Here is a 20,754-nt window from a genome sequence, read left to right on the forward strand (position 1 = left end):
CTTCCACTGACTTTGGCGCCGGTGAGAGCCCTGGTCATGTGGTTCAGCTTGGCCTTAACCCGACCCAGTTGCACATATTCCTCAGGGCCTTTAGAGTTGAAGTCGAGAGCCTCTCTGAGAACGCTTGCCAGCCCATGCTGTTCTAAGGCTGGAGCAAACTTCCTCAGTCTATTCCAGACAGAGGGGACTGCAGGGGTGGGACTCATTCAAGACATCTCTGGTGTTAGAAAGTAGACCTGTTTCAGGGTTTGGGGAAGATTGTTCAAAATGAACTAGGTTCTCTCTATTTTTACTGTATGTGTGACTTCTTTCTAGAAACAAAGGAAGAATATTTAGGTTAGAACATTTTGTCTATTCTTTGTCAATTGTTGTTTGTCTACAATTTTAATGGATAAAGGAGAGCTCAGTGTAAATATATTCTTAACAATTATGGTTCATGTCCACTGCCATGCAATCATATTTAAATCTATGAACTGGCCGGACGCGGTGGCTCACGCCTGTAATCCCAGCACTTTGGGAGGCTGAGGCGGGTGGATCATGAGGTCAGGAGATCGAGACCATCCTGGCTAACACGGTGAAACCCCATCCCTACTAAAAATACAAAAAATTAGCTGGGTGTGGTGGCGGGCGCCTGTAGTCCCAGCTACTCAGGAGGCTGAGGCAGGAGAATGGCGTGAACCCAGGAGGCAGAGCTTGCAGTGAGCCGAGATTGAGCCACTGCACTCCAGCCTGGGTGACAGAGCAAGACTCCATCTCAAAAACAAAAAAAAAATCTATGAACTATCCTGTTACTTAAGTATTATCCTGCTCCTGATGAGAAAACAAACTCAGAAAGATTGCAAAATTTTCCTAAGTCACAAAACTAGTGAGGAGAGGAGTAAGAATTAGATACCAGTTCCTTTTGGCCTTCAAAGCTAACCGTGTACCATTAGATCAAACTGATTTACATACTTTTGCTGGAATTAGTCTCAGAGTTTGTGGTTCTCACTTGATTTTCCCAAGGAAACTGTGTGCCACTTTAATATCATTTCAAACTTTGAAATTTAAAACTTTTTTATTATACTTTCTTGTCTTCGTAGAATTGATCAAGCAGAAGAAAAAATTAGAAGCCGTCATCTGAGGATAATGTGTGGTCATGACCCCTTCGGCCAGGACAGTTTTTGTGTCCTCTTTTTTTCTTTTCCTCCAGTGTCTGTTTCTCTCTGACACTCAGCTTTCCTGAAAACTGTTTAGTGTTTCTAATGCAGCCAAATTTTCACGTTGTATTTTTCTTTCTCATCTGCTGCAGTTTTCATCTTTAAACTAGCCAGATCGGTAGATGGAAGAAACAATGAGGTACCTCCAAAATTGAGTTAGATCAATGTAACCAACAGAAAATGATGAGATTAGATAAACACAAGTGACCTGAGCCAGTGGAATATAACTTAACAATTAAAAAACTCAATGATATCTATAAGGCAGACATTATGACAGGGAATGTCATTATGATATTACAATTGTTCATCTCTCTATGATCTCTCACATCAGAAGGTCAACTTTCTCCAGTTTTTTTTTTTTTTTTCATAATTGCTTCAGCCTAAGGCACTAAATTCTAGGACAACTCTATATTTTTCTTGAATTATAGATTACTTGTCTTCCTTTAAATATTTTTTAGAAATTTACTTATCCAATAGTCAAAGAGGATTCTTCTTTACATTTTTATTAATTCTGTTGACATAATTTTATTGTGTCTAGTCAGGTCCTATACGTATTCTGGGATGGATGAGATTCTCAGTTTTATAGATAAGTAATAGATAGGGAAAATAACAACAACTAGACAGAGAATAACCTGGAGTCTCTGGAAGGTTTCAGAGACATGAGAAGAAAACAATTAAGACCAAAAGTAAAAGAATGGCATAATTTCAAAAAATCTTTACTTAAAAATAAAAATTATTTAAAATCTGTTTTGTACTCTCAAAAAAAAGGTTAAAGAAAACATGGACTCTATAAAACAATAGATGAAACACAAGATAATAAGGTACTAGATTGAATTGTAAAAGGAGCTGGCAGAGTTAAGAAACAGTGCCACAGCAGAATTTAAGAATAAAGAGCAGAATTAGCAATACATAATACCAAATCAATTTTGTAAAGAATCAATATCAGAAATTCTCCCAAATGCCAAAAGAAAGGACAAAGAGATGAAAATTATCCAAGAAGAAATAACAGATATGGAGGAAAGACAATAAAAATCCAACACATAGATATCAATGCTCCTGAAGAAAAGTCAGGACAAGTGAACCATAAGTTCTAAAGATACAATAGAAGGAAATTTTCTTGAGCTGATGAAAGACCTGACATTGCAAATTGGAAGGGACTCATCATGCACCAGAAAAAATCTAGATAAATTTTGATTTGCAAGTATAAAGACATAATTCTATAATTTAGAAATGTAATGGAACAACCCCTGCGATGGTTTTTGTACCACTGTTTAACAACTATGTTTTCACATTCTTGTCTGCTTGTGAACAGAGAGTAGGATCATACCTCTCTCAATAGGAGGTGAGGCTTCCTTGAAGATAATAGATATTTCAAATGTCAACTGCTGAAAAGAGAAAGATTCTAAGATGAGAAAAGAGAATTTGGAAGGTGGGCCTTAAACAGGAGCAAGAGGGAATTCCTTTCTCTGAGCCTCATTCTCTTGAGCCTGCAATCCAAAGAGTCATAATATGCTCACTAGTACTTCCAAAAAAAGAAGGGATAATGGCATCTGCCATATGGAGGCAAGCTAGGAACTAAGTTGGGGAGTTAATGAGTTAATACAAGTCAAGATCTTAAAACAGTACCTGGCACATAATAAGCACTCCACAAATATTAGCTATCATCACCTTCATAATTATTATTATATGTGATATGATTACCGTAATTTAGCATAGCCTTATTATTATTATTATTTTTGAGACAGTCTTGCTCTGTCACCCATGCTGGAGTCCAGTGACACAATCTCAGCTCACTGTAACCTCTACCTCCCGAGTTCAAGCAATTCTCCTGCCTCAGCCTCCAGAGTAGCTGATACTACAGGCGCATGCCACCATGCCTGGCTAATTTTTGTATTTTTAGCAGAGACGGGGTTTCACTATGTTGGCCAGGCTGGTCTCAGACTCCTGACCTCGTGATCCACCCACCTCGGCCTCCCAAAGTGTTGGGGTTACAGGCAGGAGCCACCACGCCCAGCCTAGTCTTATTGGAGGAAACACAATAAAAATGCACTTTAGACTCAGCTTTGATAGAGATTTAAGAAAAGGGTTTATATGGTCTGGAGGGTAAAGGAGAGAGATTCCTCCTCTCCCTCAGAGGCCACTGTTGGTCATAGGGATGAATAATAGCTCAAAAGGAAAAGGGAAGCTGGAGTGAGCATAAGGAACCAAAAACTCTCAGTTTCAGCCAACCCTCTCAGTGTGGCGCTTGTCCTTCCAGTGCCAACTGTGGATGAAAAGAGTGTTTATCAAGTTACTTACAAAGGAAAAAAAAATCAGGCTGGCATCATACTTCTGCATAACACATTAAATTTCAGAAAAGATTATCCACAGAATATTGCAGATGAAAAACTTCAGCTGAAAACTCCACAACAAGCCAAATTTCATTCATGTGTGAAGCCAATTGAAAGGCATTCTCAATTACGCAAAAGCTCAAAATACCTGCAAACCCTTTTTTAAAGAAAAATTTATTTCATAACCCACTCAAGCCAAGAGAGAAATATTTTTTGTTTTTTGTTGTTGTTGTTTTGTTTTGTTTTGTTTTTTGTTTTTTGAGATGGACTTTCACTCTTGTTGCCCAGGCTAGAATGCAATGGTGCAATCTTGGCTCATTCAACCACCACCTCCCAGGTTCAACCAATTCTCATGCCTCAGCCTCACGAGTAGCTGGGATTAGAGGCGTGCGCCACCATGCCTGGCTAATTTTTGTATTATTAGTAGAGACAGGGTTTCACCATGTTGGCCAGGCTGGTCTCGAACTCCTGACCTCGGGTGAGACACCCACCTCATCCTCCCAAACTGCTGGGATTACAGGTATTAGCCACCGTGTCCACCCAAGAGAAATATTTTTTAAAAGAATTCAAGGCCAGGCATAGTGGCTTATACCTGTAATCTCAACATTTTGAGAGGCAAAGGTGGGAAGATCACTTGAGCCCAGGAGTTTGAGACTAGCCTGGGCACATTGTGAGACCCTGTCCCTATGAAAATTTAAAAATTAGCCAGGCATGATGGCGCACGCCTATAGCCCAGCTACTTGAGAAGCTGAGGTGGGAGGATCACTTGAGCCCAGGAACTACAGTGAGCTGTGATCATGCCACTGCACTCCAGCCTGAACAGCAAAGTGAGATGCTGTCTCAGGAAAAAAAAAAAAAAAGAAATCAAAAAGGCAAAGTATGAAAGAGGCTATGATGAATACTGAAGACATTTAAGCATAAAATGAATTAAATGTAACTATTTTAAGTATAGTTACAACACAGAATACAAATATCATAAATAATCCTTAACAAAAATATATTTTTAAAGTAAGGTTTAAAATCCCAGATTACACCAACATAAACTTGGGTATTGTGTGGGGTGAAGGGAGTAACAAAGAAGGAGAAATGTGAGAAAGTAGAAGTGTCCTGGTATTCTCAACATACAAAGATACTATTTTATTCTCTATGTTAGTAATAAAAAAATATAAAGTTGTGTGTGTTATTTTAAAACAAAATGCATGCCTTCCAGATTACTAGGAAACAAAACAAGAAACAAGGACTACAAAATCCATATAGCAAAAAGAAGAAAAAACAGAAAAAAGGCAAAAATAAAGACCAAACACAGAAAATACAAGAGCAGAATCATTAAACCAAACCAAAATATTGGTCTTTATTAATATAAAATATAATATGCAACAAAGACACACCACGAATCATTTTGCACTGAAAAATAAGGCACTAGACTGTATGAAGCTCTCAGAAAAAATGGAGATATGGACAGAAAAATAGTAGCAATAAAAGACTTCAGTCCTTGACGAATTGATAGAAGACAAAAATAGAGAGGACCTAAATGTAATTTACAAGTCTGGTTTAATGGATATGTAATGAAATGTTAAACAAAATATTTCCTATGTCTTGGAGTTTCAGTAAGGCTACATAACCAAGGACAGTAAATGCTCAATGTCTACACTTTCTAAAAAGTGGTACAAAGCACAATCTAGAATTCCTTAAAAAAAAAAAGTAGCCCCTAAATGGTCTTGCAACTCCTAGCTCACAATCCACCTCTGGGTTATTTAAGAGAAAGATAAGGGTTAACTGATAGGAGCAGTCTTTGAAGAGAGTTGTCAGACTAGAAGAAAGAGCTGTGGTGTTTCTCATCCCCTTCTCTCATTCCCCTCCAAGTGAGGGGCTCAAGGAAAACCTCTGAGACTTTCTGGGAAGCACTTGCTGGGAGGGAGGCCTGACCTCTTTCTCACTAGTCATTAGTGGCCTATTAGTCTGCAGACGTTCACAGGCTCACCTCTGGCTGCCACAGTAGCCAAGCTTGCAGGAGCTTGATGTGTGTCCTCAGAATTTGCTGGGACATAGACACGGTGACCTTCCCTTGCCCAGGGAAAATTGTAGGCTTGAATAAGTGTTTCTTGTGGGCCAAATTCTTCACCATCATATTATTTTATTATAGTAAACACCACTAAAAAAAAATCCAAAAGGTAGATTGGTTAAGTTACAAATGACATAACCATATGGTGGAATGTTATTGAGTCAATAAAAATGTTATAAAGTATTTGGCACAAGAAAATATTCATAATATACATTTTTTTGAGACAGGGTCTCACTCTGTTGCCCAGGCTGGAATGCGGTGGTACAATCACAGATTCTTACAGCCTCAACCTCCTAGGCTCAAGCAATCCCCACACTTCAGCCTCCAGAGTAGCTGGAATTACAGGTGCGCACCACCATGCCTGGCTAATTTTTTTTTTTTTTGGTAGAGACAGGATCTCCCAATGTAACCCAGGTTGGTCTCAAACTCCTGGGCTCAAGTGATCCTCTCACCTCGGACTCCCAAAGTGCTGGGATTACAAGTTTTAGCCACCATGCCTGGCCTATAATACTATAATATATTTCTTTTTTTTTTTTTTTTTTTTTTGAGACGAAGTCTCACTCTGTCACCCAGGCTGGAGTGTGGTGGCACAATTTCAGCTCACTGCAACCTCCGCCTCCCAGGTTCAAGTGATTCTCCTGCCTCAGCTTCCTGAGTAGGTGGGATTACAGGCATGTGCCACCATGCCCAGCTAATTTTTGTATTTTTAGTAGAGACGGGGTTTCACCATGTTGGCCAGGCTGGTCTCAAACTCCTGACCTGAAGTGATCCGCCCATCTCGGCCTCCCAAAGTGCCGGGACTATAGGCATGAGCCACCATGCCCAGCCCCATAAAATATTTCTAAAATGAAATATAATGAAAAATATATAACAACATAGTATACTCATTGTCTTAGTTCATGCTATTTTAACAAGATACCGAACATTAGGTGGCTTAAACAACAAAGTTTTTAAAATTTTTTATTCTTAAGTTTTGTGGGTGCATAGTAGGTGTATATATTTAACAGCCATTTATTTCTCACAGTTCCAGATGCCAGAAGTCCAAGATCAGGGTGCCAGCATGGTCACTTCTTGGTGAGGGCCCTCCTTCTGGTTCACAGACAGCTGCCTTCTCACCATATACTCACCTGTCAGAAAGAGAGTGTGCTGGTTCCTTCATCTCCTTGGAAGGGCACAAATCCCATCATGGGGCTTCACTCTCATGACCTCATCTAAATCTAATCAGCTCCCAAAGGCCCCTCCTCCAAATACTATCACATTGGGAACCAGGGCTTCAACATATGCATTTTGCGGGTACACAAACAGGATCCATTTTTTCAATATTGGATCACTAGGAGTCCATAGCACTCCTCCAATTTTGGGAATCCAAAATTGTGATCCAATTTTGGGAAAATCAAAAGGTATATGTGCATTGGTGTGGGTATGCATCACGTTAACCAAGAATAAGAATGAATATCCCAGACTTTGGAAATATGCCAGTGTTGTACTCCTTTGCAACTGTCTTAACATTATGGTGGCAAATCTCAATCCAGTGGTAAAGATGCGGACTTCTTTAAAATAAGCAAATGTCCCTGCTGGTAGTTATCCCAAGAAGAGGTCAGTCCTGGAGCAAGAAGTGGTGGGGCAGGAGGGAGAGCTTTCTGCTCTACCTGAGCACAGACGGCAGGGGACCAGAAGTTTGGAACAGTTCATACAATAAGAATATGAACATCCTTTACTTTGAACTTCAACTAATATATTCCATTTTAAATTTAATCTCTACATATTCTTCCCCTTTGTTCACAAAATATATGGATCAAATTCATTCTGCATGATAATTATATCAACAGAGAATCCCAAAATTAGTTTTAATAAATGGAAAAAGTTGGTGTTATATATTTCAAATAATGCCACTGAATCTTTCCAAATTTGAGAGCTCTACGATCATCAGTCTTTTCAGTATAATTTGAATAATTGACAACCAAAACTTTTAAATATACATTTATAAATATTAATAAATAAATATACATTGAAACTAATGATGAAGGAAAACTGAATGTAAACTCATAATAATAATAATAATGGGTAAAAATTGTTGCATACTTACTATAAAGTGCTTATTTTCGTGAGGGCTTTATGTATATTACTTAATCTTCATAATAACCTTATGAGATAAGATACTATTACTATCTCTATCTCTATTTTTTAGATGAGGAAACTGAAGTACAGAGAGTTTAGTAACTTGCATAAAACCACACAACTATTTAATCTTCTTTCCTCAGGAACATGACCTCAAGAACAACCAAGCACTTGATACAGAGTTGACTTTAACTCATATGAACCAGTCAAGGCCCTGGACAGGGCAGTGCATACCAAGTCAGCACCAAGGTCAATATATCCAAAATGAGATTGTATAAGAGGAAAGGACTGGAATGCACCTCCAAGAAGGTCTGGAAAAGTGAGAACCAACTAGGGAAGAGGTTCAAAGTAGACTCAAGGAAGATGAAGGGGAATTCTTGAGCCAAAGCGCAAGTGGTTGGAAAAGATCTTTAGGCTTCCTGAGGCTATAGAGTGAGCATATCTAGAGAAAGGGTGCGGGAGTGGAAAAAAGCAAAGAGCAAAGCTAGCACCACTCTGGCCCCCCTTTCTCTAGACAAATCGGAGCTGGCATTTTCCTAGTGTGAAGGTGCTAACTCACTCTAGGAAAGTTTTGAGATGGGGAGCACAGTCTCACAACCAGTCCCCAGTCAGTATGCATAAGAATCTCCTGGGATGCCGTTACAAATGCAGATTCCTTCTTAAAAAAAAATTGAACTCACAAAAGCAGAGAGTAGAGTGGTGATTACCAGGGGCTGGGGGGGATAGTCGGGTGGGGTTGGAGAGATGTTGGTCAAAGGATACAAAATTTCAGTTAGATAAGAGGAGTAAGTTCAAGAGATCTATTGTACAATATGGTGACTGTAACTAATAAAAATGTATTGCATTTTTGAAAATCTCTGAGAGTAGATTTTAAGTATTCTCACCACAAAAATAAATAAGTATCTGAAGTAATACATATGCTAATTACCTTGCTTTAGCCATTCCACAATGTATACATATTTCAAGATATCATTTTATGCATGATAAATATATATAATTTTTACTTATTAATTAATTGACTCCTAGATTCCTCCTGGGAGTCACTTTCAGAAATCCCAAGTCCACTGGTCTACATTAGGACTTATGAATCTACATTTTAAATAAGCTCCCCAAGTCATGAGAGAACCACACTTTGAGAAAACTGCACTTATATATTTTCTAGGTATCAAGTATAGATACTGCCCATGGGACCATTGGGAAATAAACACTTTTCCTCTGAATACTTGGGGTTTCCTGTCCAGCTTACACTGGTGACTTAGTGGGGCACACAGGGGAGTTCAGAGACTCAGTGAACCTGGCACAGTGGGCAAAACTACAAGATAGGTTGTCTATCCATGAAGGGAGACAGCTGGAGTAGGATGCCACGGAATTGGTGATACCATATGTCTCAAACGATCCCAGACTTACAACTGCATGTAAATCTACAACTATGTCACAATAAGTAAAAAGTTTCAAAAGAAAATCCCTAACAGAAATCATCCAGCCACTGGCATGGGCAAGTGCTATGTAAGTGCACGGAGAAGAGGTACTAGGGTGTTTCCCAGGGATCTAATGTTAGTGTCAACTCCTGGGCCCAGTCCTTTGCATTAATTTGGAGGAAGGGGATGAAGTAGTTAGCTGTCAGTATGTGGATGGTGCTGGGAAGTGTGAGAGTATCATAGGTATGAACACTGCAGTTGCTATGAAAAAGGACAGTAAAGTGTGAGCAAACACTCATCCAAAGGACACAGACTGATCATCTTGTCAATCCACTCTTCATAGCACATCTATGGGACTGGCTGTCAATCTCTGGATGAGTGGCAAACCATGGCTACTAGTTATGAACATGACATATTTTGAAAACCTCCCTTGGAAAAATAGCACAAACTGGGGACTCAGAGCCCAGATGGTGTGACTGTCCATGGAGGCAGAACCAAAAGATCCCACTATTCTAAGAGGATGGCAGCAGCTAGAGTGGATCGGGAGAATATTACCAGCAGTAGAGATGGGAGGACAAGCCATTTTAGTGTCAGAGTCCACCACCAGCAGTAGAGACTTGCTTTGAAAGGAGAGTCAATTGGATACTAAATGCAGTGCGAAGGTTTCTAAAGACATTCCTCAATCAAAATCAGGGGATAAAGCAGTCGCTTGAATCACCTAGGCCTGTCCTTTACCTGGACACAAGTGGTACAGTAGGGAGAATTCTGAATAGTGTCACCCAAAGCTTTGCATAGGCCTTAGGCCAGCAGGTATTGCACACCTTTCTCTGCTATTCCTCGTTACTGATATTTGATCCCCACTGTGCACCCCAGTAAGCCACCAAGGTAAACTACTTGCCTTGATAGTCTCTTTCAGCACTCTGCACTCTACACACTCTTGAATGTCAGTTAGGTGCTGTTATGTGGGAATCTACCTGCTTACCTAATAGATATAGCCTGGACACAAAGTTCTCTGGTTTATGACACTCCCATTGTACAGCTGCCTCCACAGCTCCTTGAAATTCTGGATCAGGGATTGGACATCTGACAGGTACTTTTGACTGCTTGGTATCACAGAGTTCAATCCAACAAAAGGAAGACATGTTCCCTTGCGTGTAATGAATCTGCAGGTCACTTATTCAAACTATAGTAGTCTGAACTCAGATGCTGGATGTCAGGTCCCCTCAGGATTGTCTTCCTGCGTCTTGACTGCAACCACTCCTACACAGGGTGATTTCCTGGGCTGGAGCCAGTTTGCAGGACTATGAGACTATATAGACTACAAAGCCTAGCTAGGCCCCAGGTCGGCGGCAGAGTAAGCCCCACAGCAATGCGTTAAGCCTTCATGAAATGAGTGTTGAATGAATGAGGTAGTGATTCAGTGTATATTTGATCCACTGCAACAGGTGGGAAGGGGGCAGAGGCAGCTACTTCCTAAAATAACCCTTCTTCAGACTCTTAAAGAACTGATCCTTGTTTTGAATTAAAATCTATCTTCATTTAACTTCCAGTCCTTTGCCCTACAGATAATTCGTAGCGCCACATCAGTTCTACCCATTCTTTCACATGAAGACAGATGTCATGTTCTGAGTCATCTTTCTTCGCCTCCTTCCAGCAGCCCTTATCTGGTCGCTCACATTTGAGCAAGCTCCAATATGTCTCTGTAGAATCTCTCTCTTCTTTTTTCTTTTCTTTTTTTTTTTGAGATGGAGTTTTGCTCTTGTTGCCCAGGCTGGAGTGCAATGGCGCAATCTCGGCTCACCGCAACCTCCCCTCCCGGGTTCAAGCGATTCTCCTGCCTCAGCCTCCCTAGTAGTTGGGATTACAGGCATGCACCACCACGCCCGGCTAATTTTGTATTTTTAGTAGAGACAGGGTTTCTCCATGCTTGTCAGGCTGGTTTTGAACTTGCAACCTCAGGTGATCCGCCTGCCTTGGTCTCCCCAGGTGCTGGGATTACAGGCGTGAGCCGGCCCGGCCTGTAAAATCTCTTCAAAGTGTGGTACATGGAGTGCAGTACTCCACCTGTGGTCTGACTGATATGCAGTACAATATTATCACTAAATTGCTACAGACAGTGTGCTTTTCATTGTTGTCACAGAAATGTATTTGGTTAGTTATATTTGTTCATACCTCATCTGACTTTCCAGTCTTCCCTCACTTTGTACAGTCATATTTGCCAAGTCAAGTAAAAGTTATAACATTTAGGACACAATGCCCGACTTACTATAATTACCATTATTATCTTATGATCATTACAAAACAGAATTACCACTTAGCTCTCAGGCCCTACCTCCTTCAGCCTCAGAAACGTTAACGCTACCTTGCATTGCTGCTTTTAGCACCGCCCCTAATAAGCCCCGCCCCTGGGGCCTCCGCGGCGGGAGCCTAGCGTCCGCCCCACCCACCCCGAGCCCGAGGCGGGGCTGTGGATGTAGCCGCTGATTGGCTGACTGGGGCGCAGCTTGATGGCGTGGGGCTGGAGAACCGCAGTCCCGGCTGCAGCAACTGGGAGAAGACAGACCGTGTGAGGGGGCCTGTGGCCCCAGCGTGCTGTGGCCTCGGGGAGTGGGAAGTGGAGGCAGGAGCCTTCCTTACACTTCGCCATGAGTTTCCTGATCGACTCCAGCATCATGATTACCTCCCAGGTGAGTCACCGCCTCCCGCCCCGACACCCGTCCGCCTCCCTTTACCGAATCGCCCTCTCCGGTCCTCCGCGGTGTGGGCTGGTCCGGGGTCTCGCTCCTCTCTTACGCGGCCTGCGCCACTCACTCTGGCACCCAGAGAGGGTGTGCGATTTGCTGCGGCCGGTTCCCTCAGCCCCGGCTGTCAGGAGGCTGGCCTGCGGCCGTCCGCGTCCCCACCCGGCATCCATCCCCGGAATTTCGGTCCACTTTTGGAAGCGGTCCGCCGACCTCCAGGCTAAGAGCCGGCGCCGCCAGCTAAGGCGGCGGTTCTAGGAGCTCCTCGAAGTTTCCGGGCTGCGCCACTGATCCTGGACTGGGGAAGCCTATGTGGTTCTGGGCGCGGGGTGTGCGACGCGCCAATACTGGATACTGAGGACACGTCAGTGCAGGCTTTGCTGTTAGATGTCAAATCCTGAATCCGGGTGTGGAGAAATTTTTTGCTTCAAAGTATCAGTATAAGGTAATACCTATGCTTGAAAGTATAATGTTTCGTTTTTGCACTGACACCTCGTCCTTTATCCTCTGCTTAGTTACCCACCTTTTCCGGATGTTTTTCTGACCCTCATTTCTTCTCCATTGGCCACCTTCATTTGTTTGTACAGTCAACAAACATTTATCGACCATTATATAAAGCTCTGAGCGTAAAAACATGTAAGACACTGTCTCTGCTCAATAGAAGTTTCGTCTAGTTAGCCTCTTGCTTTTACCATGTAATCTATTGTTAATTATTGTTTCTTCCTAGCATTCATCATAGCACTGGCATCATTTATGTGTGTGTTTCTGATTTTGTTTTTTGAGATCCTGCCTTGTTCATAGCTGTATCCCCACTTCCAAGTGCAGGCATTCAATAAATAATTGTTGGCCAATATTTGTGAAGCTCAGACTGCCTGTTGACCTTCTTCCCCTCATCTTTCCAATAAAGATTTTGTGTGTGTGTGGTTGTTTTTACTTGTTCTTTCTCTCAAACGGCAAATAACAGAAACAGTTACCTTTGGGGGCTTAAAGTGAACTAAATTTGTGTTCTTTGATTCAGTTTTTGTATTGCTTCATCCTAATACTCGTCTCCGTAGAGCGGAGCATTGTCCTTTTCTCTTCAAAAACTTGTTTACAATATTTAAGAAAATAAGAAAGAAGGAAAAGCCATCCATAATCCTACCACTCTAATGCAATAGTTTTTTCATTTTTAAAATTTACCACCTTTTCTATAGTTTTCATAAGTATTGTTTTTATTGGCTGCATAGTATTCAAATAATGTAAAAAAACCTAGACATGTAACTCTTCTGCTTAAAACCTTTCTAAGACTACCCAGTGCCCTTGGTGACAACTCAGGGTTATTTTTAGCCTTAGTACCAATTTAAGAAAAATAACAATATTTAATTAGCTTTTCTTTTCACTTAGAATAAAGTTAAGAATGTCAGTAGAAAATTGGCTTTGCATTGCAGCCTCTGTGATTTTTAGCATGGATATAATTGATACGTTGAACCAAGGAAGTGGCTTTCTAATTTTGTATGCCTTATAATCATAGACTTTCACTTCACACATGTATCCACATGCAGTAATTAATTGTTAAACCCGGTTTTTACAAATGTGGAAGAAAGACCCAAAGATTCCTTTGCATGGAATGTTCTCTGTTCAGATATTTATGTGGCTACTTTATCATCCTTTCTGTATTAATAAAAATGTCGCTTTAGGAAGGTTTTACCTGACACCCTGCCCACAACCAAAGTAGCTTTCCATTTCGGCTGCCTTCTTCCTCATTTCCATGTTTTATTTTCTTCTTGGCATTTATTACTATGGTTCATTTGTATATTCATGTGTTTGTTATCTGTCCATGAAGTCCAAGATACTGTCTGTCTGGTTCTCTCCTGTATTCACCAGCATCTAGATCAGTTGCGGGCACATAGTAGAGTTGTAGTGAATATTTGTTTAATAAAAAGCACCTCTCTAGAGAGGTGTGGTTACCTTGGAAACACCACCATTGCCCCCTGCGCCCCTCCCTGCTCATTTTTTCTGTTTTGTATTAACTGAAAGGTTTATTTGAAATGAAATCTGAAATCAGAGGTCACGTATTGAATCTTGCTCACCACGGCACAGGATGAAGTTCAAACTCCTTTACATGGCTTTTCAGGTCCCTTATTGATGGGACCCTGGCTCTTCTCTCTTCAGCTGTGGCTCCAATTTATTCTTTAGACTTCCTGAACTTCTTTTAGTTCCCTAACCTGGCCATGCTATGGTGCCTCCAGATTTCGACACAGTGTGTTTTCTCTTTCTGGGCCTTTTCCTTATATCCCTCCCCTTATTTAAGCCTTCAGATCTCAAGTTGAACATCCAAGAAGCTTCCCCTAGACTGGACTAGATGTCCCTATACCTACTGCCATAGTACCCTTCACCTACTTCCCCTGTAACAACACTACCACATTGTTTGGTAATTACTTGTTTATCTCCTCCATAGATTATAAACTCCTTGAGAGTAGCATTCATGCTCTCATTTGCCATTCTATCCCTTGGACCTGGCACATATTAGGCACTAATAAATATTTGTTAAATGATTAAAAGGGTGAATAAATGATCCAAGAAAGGTGTCTTTTATAGTTAATTCTTTAATAACTGTCCTGCTGATGGCCATCTTTTTTTTTTTTAACAGTAGCTGATTTTCAACCCAGAAGTCACTTTTTTAAAAGCAACTGTTAACTAACTCATGTTTTGAGCCCTCTATACCGTCATAAGACTTATCAGTTCCAGAGTACACTCTTAAGTCCTAAGGTCAAGACTCTGTACAGTTCTGAAAGTATTAAGTCTCATTTTTAATAAGAAGCTATACGCCTTCCATTTTATTTGCAAAGCTATTTGAAATTGCATTTTGCTTCTGCTTTCTTTTGGATCCTCTATAATCTTGCCAGAATTTGTATTTATCTTAGATGTAATGAATTCTCCAGCTACTTCTGTGTATGTGTGTAGTTTAAAAGTCTTTTTTTTTTTTCAACTTTTATTTTATTTTAGATTTGGTCCTTGTGCTGGGTATATTGTGGGAGCTGAGGTTTGGGGTACAAATGATCCGGTCACCCAGGTACTGAGCGTAGTACTCAATAATTAGTTTTTCAACCCTTCCCCCTTCTCCCCTCCCCTGCCCCCAAGTAGTCTCCAGTTTCTGTTTTTGCCATCTTTATGTTGGTGAGTACCCAATATTTAGCTCCCACTTAGAAGTGAGAACATGTGGTATTTGGTTTTCTGTTCTTGCGTTAATTTGCTTAGGATGATGGCCTCTAGCTGCATCTATGTTGCTGCAAAGGACATAATTTTGTTCTGAAAGTCTTTTTAAGCTTTCTTTTTCAATGTGAAAGGAGGCCACAATGAAATATTAAAGGTATATATCTGTTTCTCTTTTCTTCCATTCCCCTCCCCACCATATAAACTTAAAATTTTTGCTTGTTTTCTCTTCCATTTCATAGCAATCTTGGTGATTTTTTTTTTAATCATCCATTTCCACTATACATACCACCCTCAGTCCTAACTGCCCAACTTCTCTGTCTTCAGTCGTGGCTTCATAAGTCATATAAATATGGTCTCTAAACTCTGAATTTACATCTGTCTCCACCAGTAAATATTTATAATAGCCAAAGGATATCCTGGACATTTTCTCCTAATCTGTTTGACCCTTTCCTTTTCTGCTTGATCTAGATGCTTGGATCCAACTTACTTTCTTACACCCTCTTGTTCATTTACCTTCATGTATATATAAGTCCACACTTGGATCACTGCTATAGTTTGTTTACTACTAATACAGAGGCCTGAAGGCTACTATAGAAAATCACATAGCTGTGTAGTTTGCCAACGCCAGGAGTTTAACCCTCAGCTCACTGAATTATTCCTTTTCTTGACCTTAATCAGCTACTTGTTTCATTCCCCTCAAAGTTTCTCTGAATCTTTGTCACTCTCCTCAAAGCTCCCTTTTCTATACTCACCTCTCTTACTCTTAGCAGATAACCTTGCCTCGTACTTACTCAACAAAAGTGAAGCCAAAAGGTATGATCTCCTACTATGAATACTTTCTGCATTTTAATCTAAAAGGTTATCTGTGTTCACAACCATTCTTACCTCCTTTCCTCCCATTTCAGAAAACGGGGTTCCCCTACTCTGGTTTAAAGCCATTCTACCTACCTTTCATCTTAGAGTAGTGTATTTTGAAGTGGTTAAAAGCACAGATTTTCTAAACAGACAGACTCAATAAGAGCTGAAAAAATAATATTTAAAAAAAAGCACAGATTTTGGAGTCAAACAAGCTTGAGTTCAATCTTGATTCTGACACTTACTATAAATTGATTAACTTCTCTAAACCTCATCTTTCTCTGTGAAAATAGGATAATCAAACCACTGTACTGAGTTTTTAATTATTTTTATAAGATTATAATGCTAAGTACTACTTAGAGAGCCTGGAGTATAGTAAATGCTCAATAAAAGTTACCTAATAATATTAATAATAGTATTATCAGTTCATCCTCTAGTATTCCACCATCCTTCTCATCTTTTTCTCCTTACTTGACTGCTTTCTTTCCCCTTGGCCAATAAACTTTCCCTTTATTCCACATTCTTCTCTAGCCTATTATCTAATGTTTTCTTTTTTTCTCATTCCTGGCTCTCCCTAGAGTAATTTGCATTTACTGTCCCCACTGCTTTAGCTCCCATTCATTCTGACCTGCTACACTCTGGTTCCTGCCTCTACCTCACTATTCAAAATTGTTTTCCTTATCTTCTAGTGTTTTCTTCTTGGCACATTGCTCTCCTTACTCTAGATACTATTCCCAGGTGATCTCATGTACTTCGGTGGTTTCAACTCATAGGTATATCTTAGACCTGCCTTCACAATCTGTCTTTTATTCCAGATACTTGCTGGATATCTTGACCCATCTTGCTGGCTGTCCATCAGGCCCTTAGTGTGTTCAAAAATGAGCTCATCATTTTCCCCATCCTCTGCCCCCTTTCCTAAACCTCTTCTTTCTCCAGTATTCTTTATATAAATTGGGTAGCTTCACTCTTCATCCTGTATTCCAAACTAGTCATCCTTAACTTCTCCCTGTTGATTTTACCTTCTAAATAGTTCTCAAATCTGTTTTCTCCTCTTCTGTCACCAAATGTCTTAATTCAGGGCTTTATCATCTTTCATCTGAACTCCCATAACACATTTCTATAATGTTTCTCTTTCTACACTGTTGTTTCCTTCAAGTGTATCTTCCACACAGCCACCATACCGCTCTATATAATATAAAACAAATCAGACCATGCCATTTCCCTGCTTAAATAACCCTCACCACCTACAGACTATAATCTAAGCTCCTTAGGGTGGCCTTCAAAGCTCTCAGTGATTGGATATCCACTCCTCCTGTCTAGCCTCATTTTTAACCTCTTCCTTCTTTGAATTTCATCTTCTAGCAGCACCAAACCATGTGTAGTTTCCGGCATATACCATGCTATTCACTCTGCGCCTTTACTCATGCCCTTTGCTATCTGGAAAGCCCTGTCCTCCTACCTCTACCACCTGTTTTTACCCTACCTGATTCGTTTTTTGTTTGTTTTGTTTTGAGACAGGGTTTCGCTCTGTCACCCAGGCTGGAATGCAGTGACATGCTCACAGCTGACTATAACGTCTACCTGCCAGGCTCAAGTGGCCCTTCCACTTCAGCCTCCCCATAAGCTGGAACTACAGGCTCGCACCACCATACCTAGCTAATTTTTGTATTTTTTGTAGATATGGGGTTTCACCACGTTGCCCAAGCTGGTCTTGAACTCCTGGGCTCAAGCGATCTACCCAAAGTGCTGGGATTACAGACTTGAGCCACCATGTCCAGCCTCCCTACTTGATTCTTATTCATCCTTTGAGAGGATGGTTTTTATGTTAGGGGTGGTGGAAACCTTTGACTGTGTGATGAATACCTTGAAACCACTCTAGAAAAATGCACATAACCCCAAAATGTGCATACAATATCAGGTTTTAACCCCAAATTAAAACTTCCTTCGGCTCGGGCCTTATCTTCTCCAGAAAATCTGTCCTAACCCCCTACAGATTGGTTTGGTCTCCCTCTTTCATATTGTTTTACAATATCATGTATGTATTTCTATCATTGCACATCCATATTACGTTATAATTATTTATGTACTGTCTTCACTATATTGTGAGCTCCTAGAGGGTAGTAACCATCCTATTCATCTTTGTATCCTCAGCACTTAGCATAGCACATAGGAGTTATTACAGAAAATTTAAGATTGAATGCTGAAGAATAAACCATCTTTTATGTAGACCACTTAGCCATTCAGCAAGCACTTATGGACAGCCTGCTACGTACCAGGCTTTGTGCTGGATGCCAAGGATACAAAGATTACAAGACAAACATGGTTTTTGTCCTCATAGAGCTTATAATCTAATGTCAAAAAATATTTAAATCACACATTACAAAACTGTATGGTAAGCACTTTGATGAGGGAAGTACAATGTAAAACAGGATTATATAAAAAGAGCAATTTATCTGCATTTGGGAGGGCAGAGAGGGCCTTCCAGGGGGAGTAAATAGCATAACTGGGAGAGGGCTAGAGAGAAGTTCCTTTCAGAGGACATCTACACAGGTCTCGATGTGAAAGAATATGGATCTAAAGAACCAAAGAAGTTCCAGGGGGCTGAACACATGAGTTTGCTAGGCAGCAGGGGCATGATAAGAAGCTAAAGTAGTCTGTGCTAAACTACTGAGTTTACACTTGCTCAGTAAAGTAGTCCCTAGAAAGACATAAAATCATTTTATTCATAAAGGTCCTAGCCAGTTTAAGAAGAAAAGAGTAGTTGTGTCAGTGTGTATGTATAGAAAGTTCTGTTTACTACAGACCAGCTTTGTCAGCTGTCATGTGGCTACGGTCTCTGCCAGTTTGAAACAAAACTGACGAAAGAGGGATCCTGCAATCTCTCAGCTTTACACTGAGATGAAAACCACTTTTATGTAGATTAGGCAGGATGGTGGAGAAGCTAAGAAAACTCTCTGAAGGAAACAGATATAAAAAATATTAGGCTTTCTACTACTCCTCTAATTTTGGTCTCAACTCCTCTCCCCTGAAGTTTTTATTTTTTAAATTAATTTATTTTTATTTATTTTTTGAGACAAGGTCTCACTCTGTTGCCCAGGCTGGAGCGCAGTGGTGCAATCACGGCTCACTGCAGCCTCAACTTCCTAGGCTCAGGTGATCTTCCCACCTCAGCCTCCCAGGTGGCTGGGACTACAGGCACACCCCGCCACCCCCAGCTAATTTTTATGTGTGTGTGTTTTTTGTAGAGATGGGTTTTCACCATGTTGGCCAGGCTGGTATTATTTTTAAATACTTGCAATCAGGGATCATCCATAAGAAGCAACTCTCACTCTGACACCTTTTCTTTTTTTTTCGAGACCTAGTCTCACTCTATCACCCAGGCTGGAATGCAGTGGCACGATATTGGCTCTCTGCAACCTCTGCCTCCCAGATTCAAGCGATTCTCATGCCTCAGCCTTTGGAGTAGCTGGGAATACAGGTGCCCACACCCAGCTAATTTTTGTATTTTCAGTAGAGACGGGGCTTTGCCATGTTGGCCAGACTGGTCTTGAACTCCTGGCTTCAGGTGATCTGCCCACCTTGTCCTCCCAAAGTGCTGGGATTACAAGTGTGAGGCACCGTGCCTGGCCACTGACTCCTTTTCTATTTGCAAACTTCTCTGGCTCATATAATGATTATCATAAGATTATGGCAAAATATGTACTTCCATTTTTGTCTTAAAGCATGCTCTGTAACATGGATAACTTCAAAACTCCAAGGGCATTTAAAAATTTATTTCCAATGTCATGAGCTTTAATAAGTAGGTCTTATAAGAGTGGATCTTATCTTTAATCCCTGAAATAAGTTAACTGTCTAGTTAGCAGACCTTTTATCATAAAAGAGTTTCTATAAAACATTTCTCAAAAGAAAATATGTATTGACATTCTATCTTCTTTCTCCTCCAGATACTATTTTTTGGATTTGGGTGGCTTTTCTTCATGCGCCAATTGTTTAAAGACTATGAGGTGAGAAGAAATCATTCTGTCATACTTACACTGTATGAATTTAGATTGACAAGAAAAATGTCTCCATTAAAGAAACATTATGTTCATTTCCAAGATAGGAAGCTTTTACCAAATAAGTACTATATAACTATTAGATTGGAGAATATAAGTAGACTTAATTGATTTAAAAGGGGGGAAAAAGGCAAATCAAATATAGCCCAGAAGTTAGGAGCAAGGATTATGTCTTAGTCATATCAGGATATGTACCAATAGCAAATAGTTATTCTGTAGGAGAGAATTTAATTCATAATGTCTCACAAATGTTCCCTTTCATTTGTCTATCTGGCCCTGAATTGCAAACCTTATATTATAAGTTAATACCAAAATCCCAAGGCTATCAGGGGAACCAGTCCCCAGTATTTCAACATAGGTACTTTCTGTTTTCCTTAAGTGTCGGCCGGTCTGAGAAATAAAGAGAAAGAGTACAAAGAGAGAAATTTTACAGCTGGGCCTCCAGGAGTGCCATCACATATTGGTAGGACCGTGATGGTGACTCCGAGCCACAAAACCAGCAAGTTTTTATTAGGGATTTCAAAAGGGGAGGGAGTGTACGAATAGGGAGTGGGTCACAGAGATCACATGCTGCAAAGGGCAGTAAAATCACAAAGCAGAGGCAAAAATTAGAATTACTGATGAGGGTCTGTGTCCCACTGTGCACACATTGTCTTTATAAACATTTTAACAGGAAATAGGGTTCAAGAGCAGACAACCAGTCTGACTAGAATTTACCAGGCTGGAATTTCCCAATCCTAGTAAGTCTGAGGGCACTGTAGGAGACCAGGGTGTATTTCAGTCC

The 20,754-nt window shown here is 40.5% G+C and overlaps 1 protein-coding gene across 4 annotated transcripts in view; it reads left to right on the forward strand.

Annotated features, from left to right (window-relative positions):
* The first annotated feature begins 10,189 nt into the window (after positions 1 to 10,189).
* Positions 10,190 to 20,754, forward strand: part of GPR89A (G protein-coupled receptor 89A) — a 64,074-nt gene continuing 53,509 nt past the window's right edge. The window contains exons 1-3 of one of the 4 annotated variants that reach the window (XM_008951132.5): positions 10,190 to 10,214; positions 11,506 to 11,811; positions 19,860 to 19,919. In XM_008951132.5, coding sequence (XP_008949380.2) covers positions 11,770 to 11,811; positions 19,860 to 19,919 — 102 coding nt within the window. In that variant the 5' untranslated portion in view covers positions 10,190 to 10,214; positions 11,506 to 11,769. Of the gene's footprint in view, positions 10,215 to 10,495; positions 11,812 to 12,180; positions 12,311 to 19,859; positions 19,920 to 20,754 lie in introns of those variants that run through there. The other 3 variants (XM_034964491.3, XM_055102181.2, XM_008951125.6) reach the window with 3 other exon arrangements.

Source organism: Pan paniscus, chromosome 1 (genome assembly GCF_029289425.2).
Source record: "Pan paniscus chromosome 1, NHGRI_mPanPan1-v2.0_pri, whole genome shotgun sequence".
Classification (NCBI taxonomy): domain Eukaryota; kingdom Metazoa; phylum Chordata; class Mammalia; order Primates; family Hominidae; genus Pan; species Pan paniscus.